Genomic DNA, 15,676 nt, shown 5'->3' with positions numbered 1-15,676 from the left:
CTATTACTAGTATCATGTGACTAGTATTACTAATAGGACTATTAATATGTCATATGCTTTGTCCCGCGCGGGACTGTCCATATGCCCGGGTCATGTCAGGCACAATATGCCATATCGCCCGACCCATCTTTACTTATGACATATCCTTGGCCTGCGTCATGGGCCAGCCTCCATGCGATATCTCATGTTCACTCGCCGATCCGTTCCTAGATGGCATAACACATGGCATTATGATCTGTTGGCGATCTTCCATATCGCCTGAAGCGCCTACGATCACATATGAGACTTCCCCGTTGCTGTTTAGGGATCTTGCTCGCTCTTCTCCTTCGTCTATCTTCCCCATCGTCCTGCCCGTCCTGCACTGCACCTATGTTCGGTGTCCCTCTGGTGTGTCGGTAACGGGTCGGCTAAACCGTCCGCCCTCGACGGCGGTGTAAATGTCATGCTGTTTTTCAAATTATTGTTTGGCTTTTTGGTTGACCTGTTTGGGTTAGTCGTCTGCGTTGCTCCATCCATCTCGTCCGACGAGCTTTCTCTCTTCGCTCTCCCCTTTTTCCTTGAGGCCTCACATTCTCTTATCTGCCTGCCTCCATGCCTCCCGAGCCTCCGCCCACTCCCCTCCAACCTCCCCTCCCGCCCACTCCCCTCCAACCCACTGTCCTCCAACCCACTCCCCTCCAACCTGACTCTTCCTCTCGCGTTGTTCCTCCCCTGCAAACCGCCTCTGGCTTGATTATTGAGTCGAATCAACTGCCTGACAACTCAAAGCGGCCCAGTGCTCCGAGGGTCAGATGCAAGCTACAGGATGCGGCGGGTACGTTCACCTGCTATAACAACGCCCTCAAGAGCTGCACCCACGGCTTCTGCACCACGCACTGTCCTATTTTCTTGGGCGGTGTGCGGTGCTCTTACCACTTCAAGGGAACAACCACCCCGGCCCCTGTTGACGCTGAACTTCAAGAACAACCCACGCGCGGCGGCATAACATTTTCTCGCAACCTTTCGCTCTCCATCCAGTCGGTCGTTCAAGCAGCCGACCTTTACGCGCAAGAAAATAAGGAGTATCGTCAAAAGCAATCCGAGTACGAGGCTGAAGAATTGAAACCCGTCGTGGTGTTCGTCTGGCTTAAGGTACGTACTGCGTTCTCTTGCTCGTCAACGTCTCTGATGGTGTCTTCAAAGGCTGCTCAAGGCCCCAAAAAATTCCGACTCGGCTGCCCCACATGGCCCTATTTCCATCCGCAAGATATACCCAGTCTCACTACGTACGCCCGGGGTAGATCATACTCTCGTTTCGATGTATCTGCGCAAGTGTGGGAGGAAACCGATCAGGCCGTCCGCGTAGATCGGCTGCCTACCAAAATTGACGACGTTCCTGTAATCTATATTCACGCCCTCGACGTTCCAGAATATCCGCCGCTCCCGGGACTGCCTCAATCACCGGTTGTGGACTACATTCTTCCATGCACACCACAGAAACGTCGCTACGAGGCACCGGATTCTTTCCACACCGACCGTCGTAGCCCATCAAAACTGTCCCGTACCAGCAGCACCTCCTCCATTCAGTCCGCCTATTCGACTCGTCTTGATTACACCCCTTCGCGTCCGGGTCCCCGATGGACCCCAGCTGGTTCTCTCGCTGGTTCGACTCCCGTTTCTTCTGAAATGTGCGTGTTCATACGCATTTCCTATTGTTTTCTTGGAATGTCTTCGATTTCTCAACGATCTATCTCCATTCAGCCCCACATCCCCTTCAAGTACCTCGTCTACACCCTTCCGGCCCTCCAGCGCGTCTTCCAACGACCCTCAAACGTCCCGCTTCCCTTCCTCACATAATGTGTCTACCCTCAACTCCGGATCATCTGCGGTTACTCCTACTCGTCAAACCCACGCTGACTTGATCCCCCGGGCCGAAACACTCTCTAACGAGGCGTTCATGTATGTATCACTACTCCCGCTCCTCGAACCCCTGCCTTATCCAGCTCTTCTCACACACTAGCGCCCTCCTCAAAAACCATGATGGTGAACCGCGCGCGACAGACGACCCCCAGATTCCAGATGTACCAGCAACTCCGCAACCCCTTCCTACCTCCAACCCTCACGGTGTAATCACCATGCCTGAGCACGTACAACAGCAAGGCGAGATGAGGTCAGTTCAATGGTGTTCCGTAAACATCCGTCACTCGCTCACAACACCCTTGGTGTCCCAGTCTGCCAGTGGATGCCGGTACCTCCCGCACAAAACCAGCCATGACCCCGTACGTCGAACATTACTGACCATACTTGCCCACCGTTTGACCATATTCTCCCCAGCCATATCGAGACACCGTCCACCAAGCCCCTATTCCCTTGCACTCATGCATGTGACATGATAGAATGTATGGACCGCATGGATACCCTGACCGGAACAGTCCCTGAGCGTTTCAGCTCTGTGTTCTCATTCACGTCCAAGAGCTGGCCCAAATCGACATATTATCGTCACTACAATTTCAGAATCGCTACCGAGAAGCGCGATCCCGACTTTCTTCGCGATCTGGTCGCTAATGGACGTACGGATGAGGGCTTGTGGTCTAAACTGGTTTCCCGATTCGAAGGATAAGTGTGGCGTGCTTTCAATGTCCCTAATATTCAAACAAATCAATGAAAATCATCCTAACGCTCGATACTACCTCGGGCTATCCGAATATCGACGCATCGAACCGGACTGCGTGGTTGCTATTTTTGGACGGCCGTGTTCAGCCTCCGGCCATCCCCGACCAGGCCTGGTCGCAGGCATTTGAAATCGGTGCTCAACCCGCACCGCCTCGATCTCCGGCCAGGCCCGGTGGGAGGCATTGGAAATTGAACTTCATCAGCCATCCGATTGCTGTTCCGAAGTCATATCGCATCCGACGATCTTGGCTCCAATGTCATATCACATCTGCCGATCTTTTCTCCCAAGCCATATCGCGTGAGCCAAGCTCTGGTCGGAAGCCATATCGCAGGTCCTCTCGTCCCGGGTCCAGCTTTCTCTAGTCAAGCAGTTCCCCCACGAAACCTACACTCCTTGTGCTTCTACTTGCACAAACGTCTATGGCCTCTGCTTGCTCGATGCGGACATGCCCTACCTGTGAAGTTCACATTGAGTTTGGATCCTCGAGACGGGTCTACTCCTGCTCTCATTCCCGTCCCCCTTCCTGTTGGCCTCTGATACAGCCATTCTTTTGGGAGCTACAGAACGTGGGCCTTCCGCCAAAGTGTGTCGGGCGGAGGCCGGAGGAGGCCCCTCTCGCATCGAAATCGCACTGAGTGTGAACTGAGCTTCGAGGCTCCAACGGGACAAAAATGCGAAGTGTTGAACCCATCATGGGTTTACTTAGTTCACACCGCCAAAATGCGATGTGAACCGCTACATATATGCCCTATTGTACTTAGTGTGTGTCGCAGACTGTGCGGAACGTCAGACGTACAGCGTAGCTTCCTCTCCCCACGTTCGTGCACGTGGCCATAACTTCCCGCCGCCAGGCTTGGTCGGGGGTTGCCGACGCACTGGGGAGATCTCGATTCGGAGTGTTGATCGTGACGGATCGTCAAAGCGCCGAAGCACTGCCACTTGCCGCAATCTCTCTTTAGCGCCCATAATCTCTCTTGACCGTACCTGAATTCTGACAGTGGCGTGTGCTCACGCCTCACACGAGTTCCCTTCTCGCCATCTTCCCCCATCCCCTGTGCCCCCCCACCTGCACACCACAGACCTTCAACTATGAAAGTGCCTATTGTCTCCAGTGATCTGTAAGTTCCTGCATTATTCATCGTGTCGGGGCGATCTTCATCGTCCTGTTTTTACAGAGACAATTTAGAGCTGCCACATTTGCAGGTTCGGACAGGCTTAGCTCTTCGGCAGCCGCTTGGTACAACTGACCTCCTAGGACATTATCCGGGCCAACCGCCCCCCAGCCAAGCGGAAATTCAAGGTTCAAAGCACGCTCGGCTCTGCGAAGGCTTTCATCGTCGACAACACCATCTTGGTAGATTGGGATGCAGTTTATCAGGCGCAGCACGAGTCAATGATCAATGAGCTCTCCGACGTAGAAAGAACGATCCTGCCATTGGTTCGCGAGGGAATCGTGAACCATCCGCCAGAGGTAAGTGACAGGATCTCGTACATCTTGTCAGTTCCTCAACATTTGCTCCGCAGCCTGAGTGCGCCCATCAGCTCTCGGACGTTCTCCAGATCTCTACCACACCCTCTACTGCTACTGGTCCTGGTACGTTTCAAAATTTTGTGTTGATGCTGTACCTCATTATCCTCGGCACACTCTTCCCAACGCGCGTCAGACCTCGCGCCAATCACTATCCCCACTCAAGCGCTGTCCAGTTCCAGCGCCCCACCGCTCGATCCTCAGGAACACAGTGATTCACATCCTCTATGCGCAGCGCCCGAGATCGCATTGGATGCCGTTCCGAAAACACCATCACACCCAACCCGTCTACCGTCACAGTTTCAACCGGCCAAGCATGATTCCCTCGTCATTCCTGACCAAGCCGTAACCCCTGCTCCTGTCACGAATCATCCCCCGATATGTCCTTCGCCGGTACACCCGCACGCATGCACAATCACTCAGTCACCCCCATTCCAAAGCACAAGCATTCCCGAGCCCATGCTCCCCTTCTTGCCCCCATTCACACCGTTGCTGTTGAATGTTCGCCCGATTCCACAATCACTCGCCATCGACGACCTCTCTAAACCGCCTCGCTCTCCCCCAAGCTCACAGGCAACGTCCCGCGAGGCCAATGCTTCGGTATCTCCCTCGGGCTTCCAGGAATCATCCGAGCCAACCTGTGAAAATGCTGTGCTTATTCCGTCTGCCGCCGCACTGACCCTTCCCCCTGCCCCTTGCGAATCGCCCAACCTTGGCCCTATCAGAGTCCATTTCAAGCACGATAACATCCAAGGGGACACCAGTCCCGTCGACTTCGGTCCATCCGTATTTAAAACCCGGGCCCTTGATGCGTTCGGTGCGCCAGTCGTTTCATCCACCGAGCTCACGGAATGGACACTTGCTACAATGCCTCATCTTCGCCAATGTGAGTGTGTTCACGAATTGTGCCTCCGTCAGATAATTACTGACGGTCTGTGGCCCAGCTCATTGCGCAGCTATCTGGCATCACCCTTCTTCTCCCGCTCTTTCCATCCCATTATTCCGCTGTCACCCGGACCGAGATCCCGTCGTAGAACCAGAAACGCCTATTCCCGTAGTCCTGGGCAGTTCTAGTGCGTGGCTTGCCGTGCTTGTGTCTCATGTACGTATATATCAACTCTCTGTGTCCCTCCTCGCTCATTGTGCAGCTTAGCATAGCGGCGAAGACAGCGCGTCACCTATATTACACCATGACCACATCACAGTTGATCAACCAGATATGGTCGTCGTGGGTGGGAGCATTGCCGAAAAGTCTCAAGACCTATCTGGCGGCCCTCCGCTCCCGGTGTCTGACGTCTCTGAAGTCACCACGGATATTCTCGCCGAGTCACTCTCAGGCCCGACGACCGTACCCTCGACCGCACCCACCCGACACGACGTACTGTATGCCGATCCTCCTCCTGCTCAAAAATTTGTCTCCCTTTCTTCGCCACACACTCTACCGCAGTCACCGCCATCTCATGTTGACGCGCCTTCTCATGCCAACGCGCATCCCCTCCATTCCACACCACAAGTCATGTCTCCCTCCCCGCAGGGTGGGTCGGCTTCTGACAGGGACACCAAGCACGAATACGTCCTGTCCACACTCATGTCCATGCATGGTCATCACCCTGACGCCGTTGACATGCGAGCGGCGAAGAAGAAGAGCAACCACCCCAAGTTCAAGATCATTCGTTGGGTGTTCACCGTCGCGGATGTGGTCGACAAATATCTTCCCCTTCACCCTGACCCCGCGGTGCAGGTTCTAACACTCGATCCGTGGCCCGAAAGCGTTTCCAATAAAAAGATCGCTCCAACCAAGAAAGTGTTCGGCCATGTTTTCGGTCATACGGCCAGCTGGGTCTCTGACTGTCAACGCGCAGCCCAACTCCTCAGAGACCCAGCCGTACGCAGTACCCGCCCGGATCTCGATGCGTTGCTCACCAGGTTGGAGGGTGGGTTGCCACCGGCGGAAGAAGATCGTGAGATGACGGGTGTGGGTGCTTTGTTGAAGTCGCTGGGTGGATAATTATGTTCCAATGTACATAATCACACAGACACAGGTCCAGTTTCAATGCAGAAATGTATTTCCCGATGTTCCAAATCACATAGTTGCCACGCCACATTCATTATGGCGTCGTGCCCCATTGGTTTCAAATAAATACTTGGACATCTCAGACTAGACAACTTGTTCTCGTAACAGGTCGCTTGGAATTGCTTAAGCGTGATAAACGTATGCAGCAGGTAGCAAAATGCCAATGCTTCGTTCACAGGTACGCCCCGGAGATCCCAATCGGTCAATTCTTGGTTCGACAAAGTCACAGCCCCGCCGCCGGTCAGCTCCTCGTAATGCCCCTCTTCGGTGTGCGTGGGGAGATATATGTAGGACACTTACCTTACTGACCGGCGCGAATGAATATCATCTTTTCTCCAACGGCCTCGATTTGTACATGGGCGAGTGCGGTGGGGTCGCGCCAATGTTTTTGAAATTCAAACTCGATCATTGTGGCGCAACTTCATTTGAAACTCCGAAACATGGGCGAATGCCTTTGTTTTCGCAACTGGCCAGTGCTGGTGTCTTCTTACCTTCCCAATGGCTCTGTTGGATCTGTATCCTCAGCTTAGCCGAGACTTGACTCCCGACCAATTCCAACTTCTCTTGGTCCTTTTGCGGCGGTTGCGGGAACGGATAGACCAACATTTACGATCACCTCTCAATGCTAAACAATCGCTAGAACCGTTTGTCGCGAAGTTCTTGGTCCAGTCTCTTAACCTGGCGTCAGATCCTGATTGTATTCAGCGATGCTGGTCTGTGATACGGCCTCGTTTCCATGCTCTGGGTGAAGGGGTGGATTTGGAAACAGCGGCCGACGATATGTTTCGTCGACATGGGCATGAACATGGTCTCGGTCAGCATAAAGGATCCTGTTTATAAAAAAGGATATGAGACTCACGATAGTTTGCTGGATCGATTAGGCGCGCACACATTCCGACCACCGATCCGTACATGTATCCGCTCAGAATGTCCGGACAACAACCGGGCTCTTACAGATCCAGAGGAGGCACGGTGTAGCCTTTTCACAATGAATCGCGGGGTCCTGCCTGCTGTCACTTTGTCTTACTACTGCCGAGGTATGGGCCTGCATACGCAGAGTAGGTATTCCTAACTTACGAGGTATCCTGCAGGTTGTCTCACTCGCTACTACCCGGACTGGTATGTCCACAACGCCCAATCCGAAGATTCCGTGCGCATATACTACGATCGAAGTTATTACGAGAAAGGCGTACCCGAAATAATCCATGTTCACGAGTCAGCCTTTGTGGACCGGTCCCTCTGCCTGTTCTTTGAAAATGAGATGATCCTGTCACAGTGAGTGCGGAGTGCGCCGGAGTGAAGTCGCGTTATAGATCGGCCTCGTTGATTTTGCGGTTTGCAGGGTTTCGGCATCCAATATTGCGACAGTTTATACGTTGGCTACGGCGCCATCTGCGTCTGCAGTTCCAGTCAAGTCTCCTCTGAAGAATGAGCTTACGTACGAGACGGTTCACGACGCATTCTTTCTCCACGCCCTCCTCCGTGATAAGGCTACTTACGGTGGTCCCCCGCTTCAACTGCCTCACCGAGGCAAGCAGGAAAGTCGGTATCAGGGCGCCCTCAAAGCTCGGAATGAGTTGATGTTACACAGGCGCCAAGAGATGTGGGATCACGCATGCGATGACTGCTTCAAAACTGTCAAAACCGCCGATGGGAAGGAAGGTGAGTGTCGTCTTGTTCTGTCTCTTCCTCGTCGATGCTAATGGGGGCTACAGTCTTCTTGTCTGCGGGAGTGACTGACGGAGTTACAGTAGGCCATCCGTGCTGCTCTGTTCTCAATTGTCAGATTCCTCTAGAGAGAGGGAAAGATCGATTTTGTCCGACGCACAAAGGACGGTCAGACGTTTGTGCAGTGGAAGGATGCACGGAGTCGACGACACGAGGGTTTGTGACGTGCAAGAACGTGGATCATCGTCGTTGGGAGGCGAGTCAGCGTCTACCGGGAAGCACCTCGTATCGTGTACTTAGGCGTCGCCATGAGAAACATACACAGCCGGTACCCGACACCACGTCATCCAGTAAGTGCTATGGTCGTTGTCAATACAAACGTGTCACTAACGAGACCGTTGGATCCACAGATATCCAGTCTGGACCCTCAGGAGACCCCGTCATCACTCCCCTGGTTGACTTTGACCCGTCCCCGGCAGAGGAACCTCCAAACGAGCCTGACCCAAACATTTTGGAGATGAAGGGAAGGACGTATCGCCGGTGGACGCATAACGAACAATTGTACGTCTGTTGCTGTGGGGTGATTAAGGCTAGAGCGACATTCTTTGGTTCAGAAGGTGTCCTAGGCGTCATTGTGCGTAGTCTTTGCACCTTTCATCATTTCAGGGAATACAGGAACGTTGACGCACCCCCAAGATGTTTCTGAAACACACTTTCCCCTCCGAATATCCCGGTGCAATGCCATGTTACATGTTCTTCGACAACAACTGCCATCTTCTGGCCTCTCTGGAGAAGGCCAACGACCACTATTTCGACAACGTAGGGCTACCCGTGGACGTCTTTCATGCGCTTCACAAGCACAAGGAGAGTGACGACTACTGCCAGAGGAACTGCAACCCATCGTGTTATCCGGATCTCGTGACAGCGAATGGGGAGTGGATTTTCAACTCGTCTGCAGCTGAGCAGATCAACAAATGGTTTGGCAACTTTCAGCGAATGGTGCGGGAATTTTCACCAGAAAGGTTGGTTGGTATTTCTGGGCTCAGCCGTGGTACTGACGGACCACGAGCAGATACCAGTTCTTTCTGGACGAGGCCATCACCTTGAAGAACCGCATGACTGTGAGCAACCTCCAAAAGCATGGGAAACGTGCATTCAAGCTTCCAGAGGAGTTCCTTCGGGCCGCTCCAGAACGTGTGCAGACGTGACACCACACATACGCAGGAGGAACTCGGATCTTTCGGATAATCTGTACTCATATCTTTATTCACACCTTTCTCGTATTTTGGTCTCGTAATGTGACGTTCATCGCAAATTTGGCATATTTTTACACGTAAGATCGAGTGGAGTCGTACAAGCATTCACCGACACTGCTACAAGGTACTGTCAAGACTGCAAGAAAACTAAGCGTCACCGTATCATTACACACTATTTCGGTCAAAACGCTCGGAGCTGATCCACCACCGCGACATCCCACTCGACACACTTGAGCCTATAGACGAGGGGCAGCTACCCCGGAGACCGATTAGTGTGGTGTCTAGCATGATTGGAGAGATGGACCCACCACCAGGCGGTGCTTCCATGCACGTAAGATGTCGCCGGCTGTCGGCGGCGCAAACTTGTGGTGGCGGGCGATTTCACGTTCGCACTTCTCCCACGATGGCTCCTCACGGTCTCTCAAAGCGATATGAACACGCGCGCAGGCGAGCTGGTCCCTGACCCCGATTTTGTCCTCAAAATATCGGGCCCAGGAAATTTTGGTCTTCGAGGCAAAATCAATATTCAGTGTCAACCTCAGCGGCCAGGGGTTCCTAAAAAAGACTTACATCTTCAGACTCTGCATCCCATACCTGAGGCTTGAAAACGTCGACGAGTTCGGCCTTATAGCGACCGCAGAAGGTCCATGAGTCCTTACTGGTTTTGACCATTACAGCAAACGACCCTGCGCCAGGCTGCTTAAGCCAACCCAGGAAGTAGACGACTCCCGGTTCTCCCGGATTCTGGGGTGCAAGGGCCTGATGCTCCCGCTGAAACTGCAAACGAGAGTCCGGCCGAACAGTCTCCAGCCCCCAGCACGCCTGCCACGCGCGGTAAGAGACGTCGGAAGCTCCCTTGAGCATGGACGGCTTGATTGTGGCGCAGATTTCACCTTCGAGGACTTTCTTGTGTTCGGGACGCTCGAAGGGGACCACTTCCTCGGTCTGTCCAAAGGGTTGGAGGTTATCCCACTCATCCACAGTATCACGGTGCTACGAGGCATTGTTATCAGTACTCTCATCATATCGGAACGTTGTATCACACCACCTCTGTATGATCTTGGTGCGTTCGGCTGTGATGCTGAAGGTTCGTGGTCAGAGACACCACATCAGATAGGAATAAAGGAATATCGTACCCCAGGTATCTCTGTACCCCTTTGCACGTGCTGTTGGCCGCGATTCTCATTGCGAGCCTATGGAAGGACTCGTCGATAACGAGGCTGTAAGGCAAACATATCGGCAATGATAACCCACCGGCTGCTGCTCCCTGTCACTGTCGTTTCCCGGAGCCTGTATGCCCGTTCAGTCACGTCGTGTCGAATTTTTGCATCAGAAAACCTACCTGGTCAACGTCCATGGCTTCATTTTCGGGAGCCTGTATGCCCGTTCAGTCACGTTATGTCGATTTTTGCATGGGGAAGCCTACCTGTTCAACATCCATCGCTTCCTCTACGGCCTGTCAAATGATTAGCCTAGCACAGACATGCAATGGCAAGATCGACAATGTCCAACTTACCCTTAGTTCCGGCACGTTCATCGTTGACACCACTGCTTTCAACGAATCGGTACGCTCCTTCCACTGGGAGCGCAAGGCGGTGATTTGCTTGTGCGCGGCATCTCGTTGCGCGCGCAAGTCGTTAACTTCCCGGTGGGCACTACGAAGCTGGGCTTCTAGCTCTGCAACCCGCCGCTCAACAGCAACCAGATTAGCTTTAGCGAAGGTGAGTTCTTGCATGGCCATCGGTTAGATAGGGAGAGTTTAGAGGATTCAGACGTCCAGATGAGAGAAGGGAGCAAGGAGAGAGCGAAGCTGCTCACCGTCTTTCGTGGGCCATCGCGGTGAACTTGGCTTCGCCACATCAATTTCAGCGCCACAAATTGGATATCAAATGCCTGCGACCAGGCCTTGCCGGGGATTGCCGAAGGTTGAATATCAAATGCCTGCGACCAGGCCTGGCCGGGGATTGCCGCAAACTGAGGCGTGGCGGTCAGCAACGAGCCTCAATCGGGATCCGACGCGAGGTTGAGAGACTGAACCAAGAACTTCGCGACAAAAGGTTCTAGAGATTGTTTAGCGTTCAGTCGTTTTCTTGAACTAGTCTATACCAGGGAGCATTGAGACGCACTGTACATGATGCTACCTGGCGATCTCGTGTGGGCATCGTTGAATACTTAGAACTCTCAGACTAGTCAACTTGTTCTTGGGACATCTCGCTTGAGAGTGCTTAAACGTGATATATGTATGCAGCAGGTAGCGAAACCTCGTCGCTTCGTTCACAGGTGCGCCCCAGAGATCCCAATTCGTCAAATCTTAGTTTGACAAAGTCATAACCCCGCCGCGGGTCCACACCTCGTAACGCCCCGTGTTCCATACACTGGGTATCGTTGTCCTCCCCATTCCGTCAACGTCCATGAGTTACATTCCCTACGTAAACGGAATCCCATCATTTTTCACAACACTACACTATCGAGTCCGCCAGGGGTGAGGTGGCGTACTCCACACGGAGACCTTTGCCACCGCTCTGAAACGGTCTTCCCATGCTTCCTCTACAAAGGGGTCCATAGCCACACCCCATTCAGGAGACCAATACCCGGGATCCATGCCCCATCCAGGAGGAGAGATCCGTGACGAATCAGAGGCATTCGCTCCGGATATGCTCCCCAATACATCCAAATTCTCCAATCTATGACCTCTCAGTACCCTCAAATCCAGCCAATCCAACCATTTCTCCACACTCTCATCCGTCAAAACCCCGGCGATCTTGAGTGTCTCCAACTTGGGCCATGGCAAGGTCTCCCCTGGTCCTGTCTTCGCCGTGTCCTCCAGCAGAGAGTGAGCCAAGTTGTCCCAGATAACCTCCAGCATTTTACCCCCGTAATCGACCCTAACACACTCCATGTTCCCTGTCACCTTACATAGTTCCGTCCACTCGTCCTTCGCCCCGGCGGTCGTGTGTGGACAACTCGGCAAAGTCAGAGTGACCACGTTCGCGACACCCAGACAGGACACCAGAAGGGCCCCAACCTTGACCATACCGATGTCTCCTTCCGCCCTCCACCTCATCTCGCACCTTCCCACCTCGTAATCCACCTGCAACCTAGCCTCATCCCCTACCCACTCCTCCCCTAATTCCATATGACCCACGCCCAAGTGCCACGCCCTGACGACATCCCTCACCGACATCAACGCATCCACCGTGTCGACCTCATCTCCAACGCCTCCTATCTGCAGAAGCTCCACCGCTGGAAATGACAGTGCAGTCATCATGACCCGAACGACCCTCGCTTTCACGTTTTCCAGACGGAACCTCCGAAGGGCCCTCAGCTCTACCACCTTCTCCCTGCTGACGTTGTCCAGCTCCACCTCTCCTCCAATCTCCCATTCCTCCAACCCCAACAAGGACCTTCCCATGAGACACAACCCAGCAATGTCCAAACGAAGTGCGCCGTCCTCGGCGAGATCCCGACCTACTCCGAACAAGCTCAGGCGGCGTAGGTTGACCGCCGTCCTCACCAATTCCATCGGAATCAACACCCTTCGTAACCTCAACTCCTCAAACTCCTCCCTCCTTCGCGTCAACCAGTCCAGCGCCTTGAGCTCCAGCGCGCTCGTCGACCCCCAGTAGTCTCCACCATTCGCATGATATGCCCCAAAACTTCGCAGCCGATTGAACGTCCTCGACATCACCTCATTGCACTCCTCCTCGTAGTCTGCACGAAAGGACAGCTCCTCAATCCTCTCCGAGTTCGATGACACTAGGTCCCTCATGACGCCGCCCAAGTAGGCATCACGGCCAATGCAGATGTCCTTCAACTTCATGTTCCCGTGCCCCGATCGCTCGATCACCATTGTCAGGAATCGTTGGCCGTTCCTATCGTCGAACATCCCCCAAAACCACGCCAGATTGTCGATAATCTCGAGCCACAGTGGATCGACTTCTCGACAGAGCAGCCAACAACCCGGGCCACAGCTGATTTTAGGCCCCGGCCATGTAAGCCTGGTCGCCTTCAAGATGTTGGTGAGCACCTCTACGGGCAGCCGAGAGATGAAATTTCTCTGGGGATCAATGCCCTAACACACACAGTCAGCGGTCCCCGAGGTTTCAGCACGCTAACAAAGGAGGACGTACCGGGACGGGTGTCCTCGGAGGGCCAGTCGACTGCGCCGCCAGACGACGTACTCTTGCAAGTTCGTCGCGCATGAGAGCGAAAGTCTTGAAATCCGGCGTCAGCATCGTCTGAGGGATATCAGGGAGTGCGATAGTTGGGGTGGGATGATCGAGTGGACTCGCGAGGGGTGTTGACCGTAGGTCGTGCTTATCACTTCTTCTGATATTTGTTTATTCACGATCGGGCCCCTGAAGGACAGGATTTGAAATAGCCTTTCTCCTTGCTATTCGTCGCTGCCAGCGACGGCTTTGGCAAGCGCTCAGCGCAACGCATGTCGACTCCAAACGTGACATGTGACCAGTGTCTTTCTCCGTAACACGCACTCATTCATCGAGTCATCCGCTCAGGCTGACGAAGTCCGAGGTACCCTCTACTCCCTGCCGCGACTTGTGTCCTCTTCTTATTGCTTTTCACGATGAGCAAAAAACCACCTCATCCCTACCTTGGTGACTTCCCGACTATTCAGGCCACTGTGCTCGCATTGCATGACGCAGCTGCCGGAAACCCCCAGCCCAAAGTCGACACCTCCGACAACTGTCCCATACACACGAAAGTTGCGGCAGAGGACGACCCAGATCTGGACATCTTGAACATGGACGAGAGAAGCCCGGTTGAGCTATGGAGAGGCCGGTATGTAATAATTTGGCCACTATTATGCCCGTCATCGTCCTCATTTATCCCCCATCGCCTTAGACCTCCGATGAAGAAACATGCCAGAGAAAACTGGAGGGCGTACTTAGCCAAGAGGGGTGTGAAAGAGCCGTACGTTTCCTGCATCTTTCCCATTCCTTTTTTTATCCTGTCTCTTTCACGGTGTTTAATTGAGTCCAATATATTTTTAGGTTTTACACACCTTGCCCCATCGCAACGATACCATTCACCCGAGACCCCGAGGACGACTACGGCAACTGGGGTAACCAAGAATGGGACGTGCCCTTTTGCATATACCATAAGATCCTGAGGCTACAAACCGATCACCCTCTCCGATGGATTGACCCCGACGACCGAGAACATGAGCTCCACAAGTATGCATGGGGTCCCATTAGCATCATGAACGAGGTCTGCGATATGCTCCAACAAGCCGTCGAAACCGCCGAAAGCTTCCTCATCAAGCGCGAAGGCGTCTCTCGATGGACGAAGGCAACGGCTGCGGCTCATCATAAGAATTGTCGGCGTGTTGCTGGATGGCACGAGACGAAGGCGATATTCGAACAGGGTCAGGTGGCGTACTGGGCAGCGTTGGAGTCCGAGAATCTTATATTCTGTGGAAATAGGTCCGTCTACATGCTGATCTTTCGGGCAGAAAGATCCTGACTGCACAGCGACCCAAATCCCCTAGTATCAACATGCAGGCGTTTCGAGAGCTTTATCCGCGTCTGGTGGTGGAGGGGATGTGTTAATAGTCCTACGAAAAAGTTTCGACTGTCGACATGGCACGAGAGGAGAGAAGCGCTGCTGCAGAGCTCGCCGTCGACGGCAGATGTAGCGGTCGTCGGGGATGCGCAAACCCGCCAGGGCGGATGGTTTGGGCCCCCGGGTGCGGAGCCCACGCGATGACGGAGAGGCCCGGACGTCGGTCGAGGCTTGATGGTCGGCGATGACGCGATCATGTCGAGGTACCAGAGATAAGTGGAGAGCTCAAGCTTGAGCATTCGATTACGCGCGCAGCTCAGCTCCGCGTGAATCCGAATGAGGCATCTGATTTTTGGAATTATTCGGATGCCGGCCTCGCGCAGCGGAGCGCATCGGATATCCTGCTAACTCCTCGTTCATCCTCCCGGATCCGAGGGTGTTCTCACTGGGGCTCAAGTACTAGCTGGTCAAAAATCGTGCGCCGGTAAAGGCTAAAAGCAGTGTCCAATTCGCTCAGAACGGGTTCTTATGTCGCCGGGGTGCACTTCGGGACATACCGATGTGGTTGAACTTATCAGAACCGCATCAGCTCCCTGCGCAGTACCGGACCGGGTCAGATCACGGCTGGACCTTTCACCCCGAAAGGATCGTACCTTGTGTCGGCTCCGCTTTATGAAAATGGCCGTCGTAGATAATCCGACCTTCTCCTACTGGCGTCGCCTCTTTCCCCCCGGTCTGTCTGGTGATATCCACTCGTCCTGTAATCTTGCTCCCCTTCTCTCGCCATGCCCGTAGACCCACAGCTCTCGCCTTCCGAAGATGAACCGTGGATTCCGGCTCAGCAGTACAGCAACGAGCTGAAGGCCGAATGTCGTAAAGGCAGTAATGCTCGGTGGAGTCAAGTCCAACTCCCCAAGGTTTGCAAGTTCGGGCACACGCTCGGACTGGAAAGTGCGCCAGTATGTGGTATGATG

At 53.8% G+C, this 15,676-nt stretch overlaps 5 protein-coding genes across 5 annotated transcripts in view; 4 read left to right on the top strand and 1 right to left on the bottom strand.

Annotated features, from left to right (window-relative positions):
- Positions 1-591: 591 nt before the first annotated feature.
- STEHIDRAFT_164027 (uncharacterized protein) lies at positions 592-2,599 on the top strand (the record flags this gene model as incomplete). The annotated part of the gene is made up of 6 exons (XM_007311756.1): positions 592-1,131; positions 1,183-1,667; positions 1,741-1,938; positions 2,000-2,149; positions 2,211-2,258; positions 2,314-2,599. 6 exons carry the CDS (start codon positions 592-594, stop codon positions 2,597-2,599), a joined length of 1,707 nt encoding a protein of 568 aa, XP_007311818.1.
- Positions 2,600-3,742: 1,143 nt separating this feature from the next.
- On the top strand, positions 3,743-6,189 carry STEHIDRAFT_164026 (uncharacterized protein; the record flags this gene model as incomplete). The annotated part of the gene is made up of 7 exons (XM_007311755.1): positions 3,743-3,771; positions 3,829-3,856; positions 3,909-4,124; positions 4,178-4,247; positions 4,318-5,067; positions 5,126-5,283; positions 5,335-6,189. The coding sequence occupies 7 exons, from the start codon at positions 3,743-3,745 to the stop codon at positions 6,187-6,189; spliced, it is 2,106 nt and encodes a 701-aa protein (XP_007311817.1).
- Positions 6,190-7,060: 871 nt separating this feature from the next.
- STEHIDRAFT_69937 (uncharacterized protein) lies at positions 7,061-9,131 on the top strand (the record flags this gene model as incomplete). The annotated part of the gene is made up of 7 exons (XM_007311754.1): positions 7,061-7,292; positions 7,347-7,530; positions 7,598-7,917; positions 7,971-8,251; positions 8,420-8,557; positions 8,620-8,945; positions 8,993-9,131. The coding sequence occupies 7 exons, from the start codon at positions 7,061-7,063 to the stop codon at positions 9,129-9,131; spliced, it is 1,620 nt and encodes a 539-aa protein (XP_007311816.1).
- Positions 9,132-9,228: 97 nt separating this feature from the next.
- STEHIDRAFT_116807 (uncharacterized protein) lies at positions 9,229-13,414 on the bottom strand (the record flags this gene model as incomplete). Its single annotated transcript, XM_007311753.1, has 13 exons — positions 9,229-9,306; positions 9,353-9,415; positions 9,488-9,685; positions 9,750-10,172; positions 10,316-10,372; positions 10,434-10,469; positions 10,522-10,554; positions 10,606-10,635; positions 10,696-10,869; positions 10,998-11,153; positions 11,600-11,604; positions 11,676-13,251; positions 13,310-13,414. The coding sequence occupies 13 exons, from the start codon at positions 13,412-13,414 to the stop codon at positions 9,229-9,231; spliced, it is 2,934 nt and encodes a 977-aa protein (XP_007311815.1).
- A 350-nt stretch (positions 13,415-13,764) lies between these two features.
- STEHIDRAFT_116806 (uncharacterized protein) overlaps positions 13,765-15,676 on the top strand; it is a gene marked incomplete at both ends in the record, with an annotated part of 4,753 nt that continues 2,841 nt past the window's right edge. The window contains 6 exons of the mRNA XM_007311752.1: positions 13,765-13,979; positions 14,043-14,111; positions 14,192-14,623; positions 14,702-14,886; positions 15,394-15,435; positions 15,498-15,661. Of these exons, the coding sequence (XP_007311814.1) occupies positions 13,765-13,979; positions 14,043-14,111; positions 14,192-14,623; positions 14,702-14,886; positions 15,394-15,435; positions 15,498-15,661 (1,107 nt within the window). The remainder of the gene's footprint in view (positions 13,980-14,042; positions 14,112-14,191; positions 14,624-14,701; positions 14,887-15,393; positions 15,436-15,497; positions 15,662-15,676) is intronic.

Source organism: Stereum hirsutum, assembly GCF_000264905.1.
Source record: "Stereum hirsutum FP-91666 SS1 unplaced genomic scaffold STEHIscaffold_35, whole genome shotgun sequence".
Lineage (NCBI taxonomy): Eukaryota > Fungi > Basidiomycota > Agaricomycetes > Russulales > Stereaceae > Stereum > Stereum hirsutum.
This window is presented reverse-complemented; position numbering and strand designations above follow the sequence as displayed.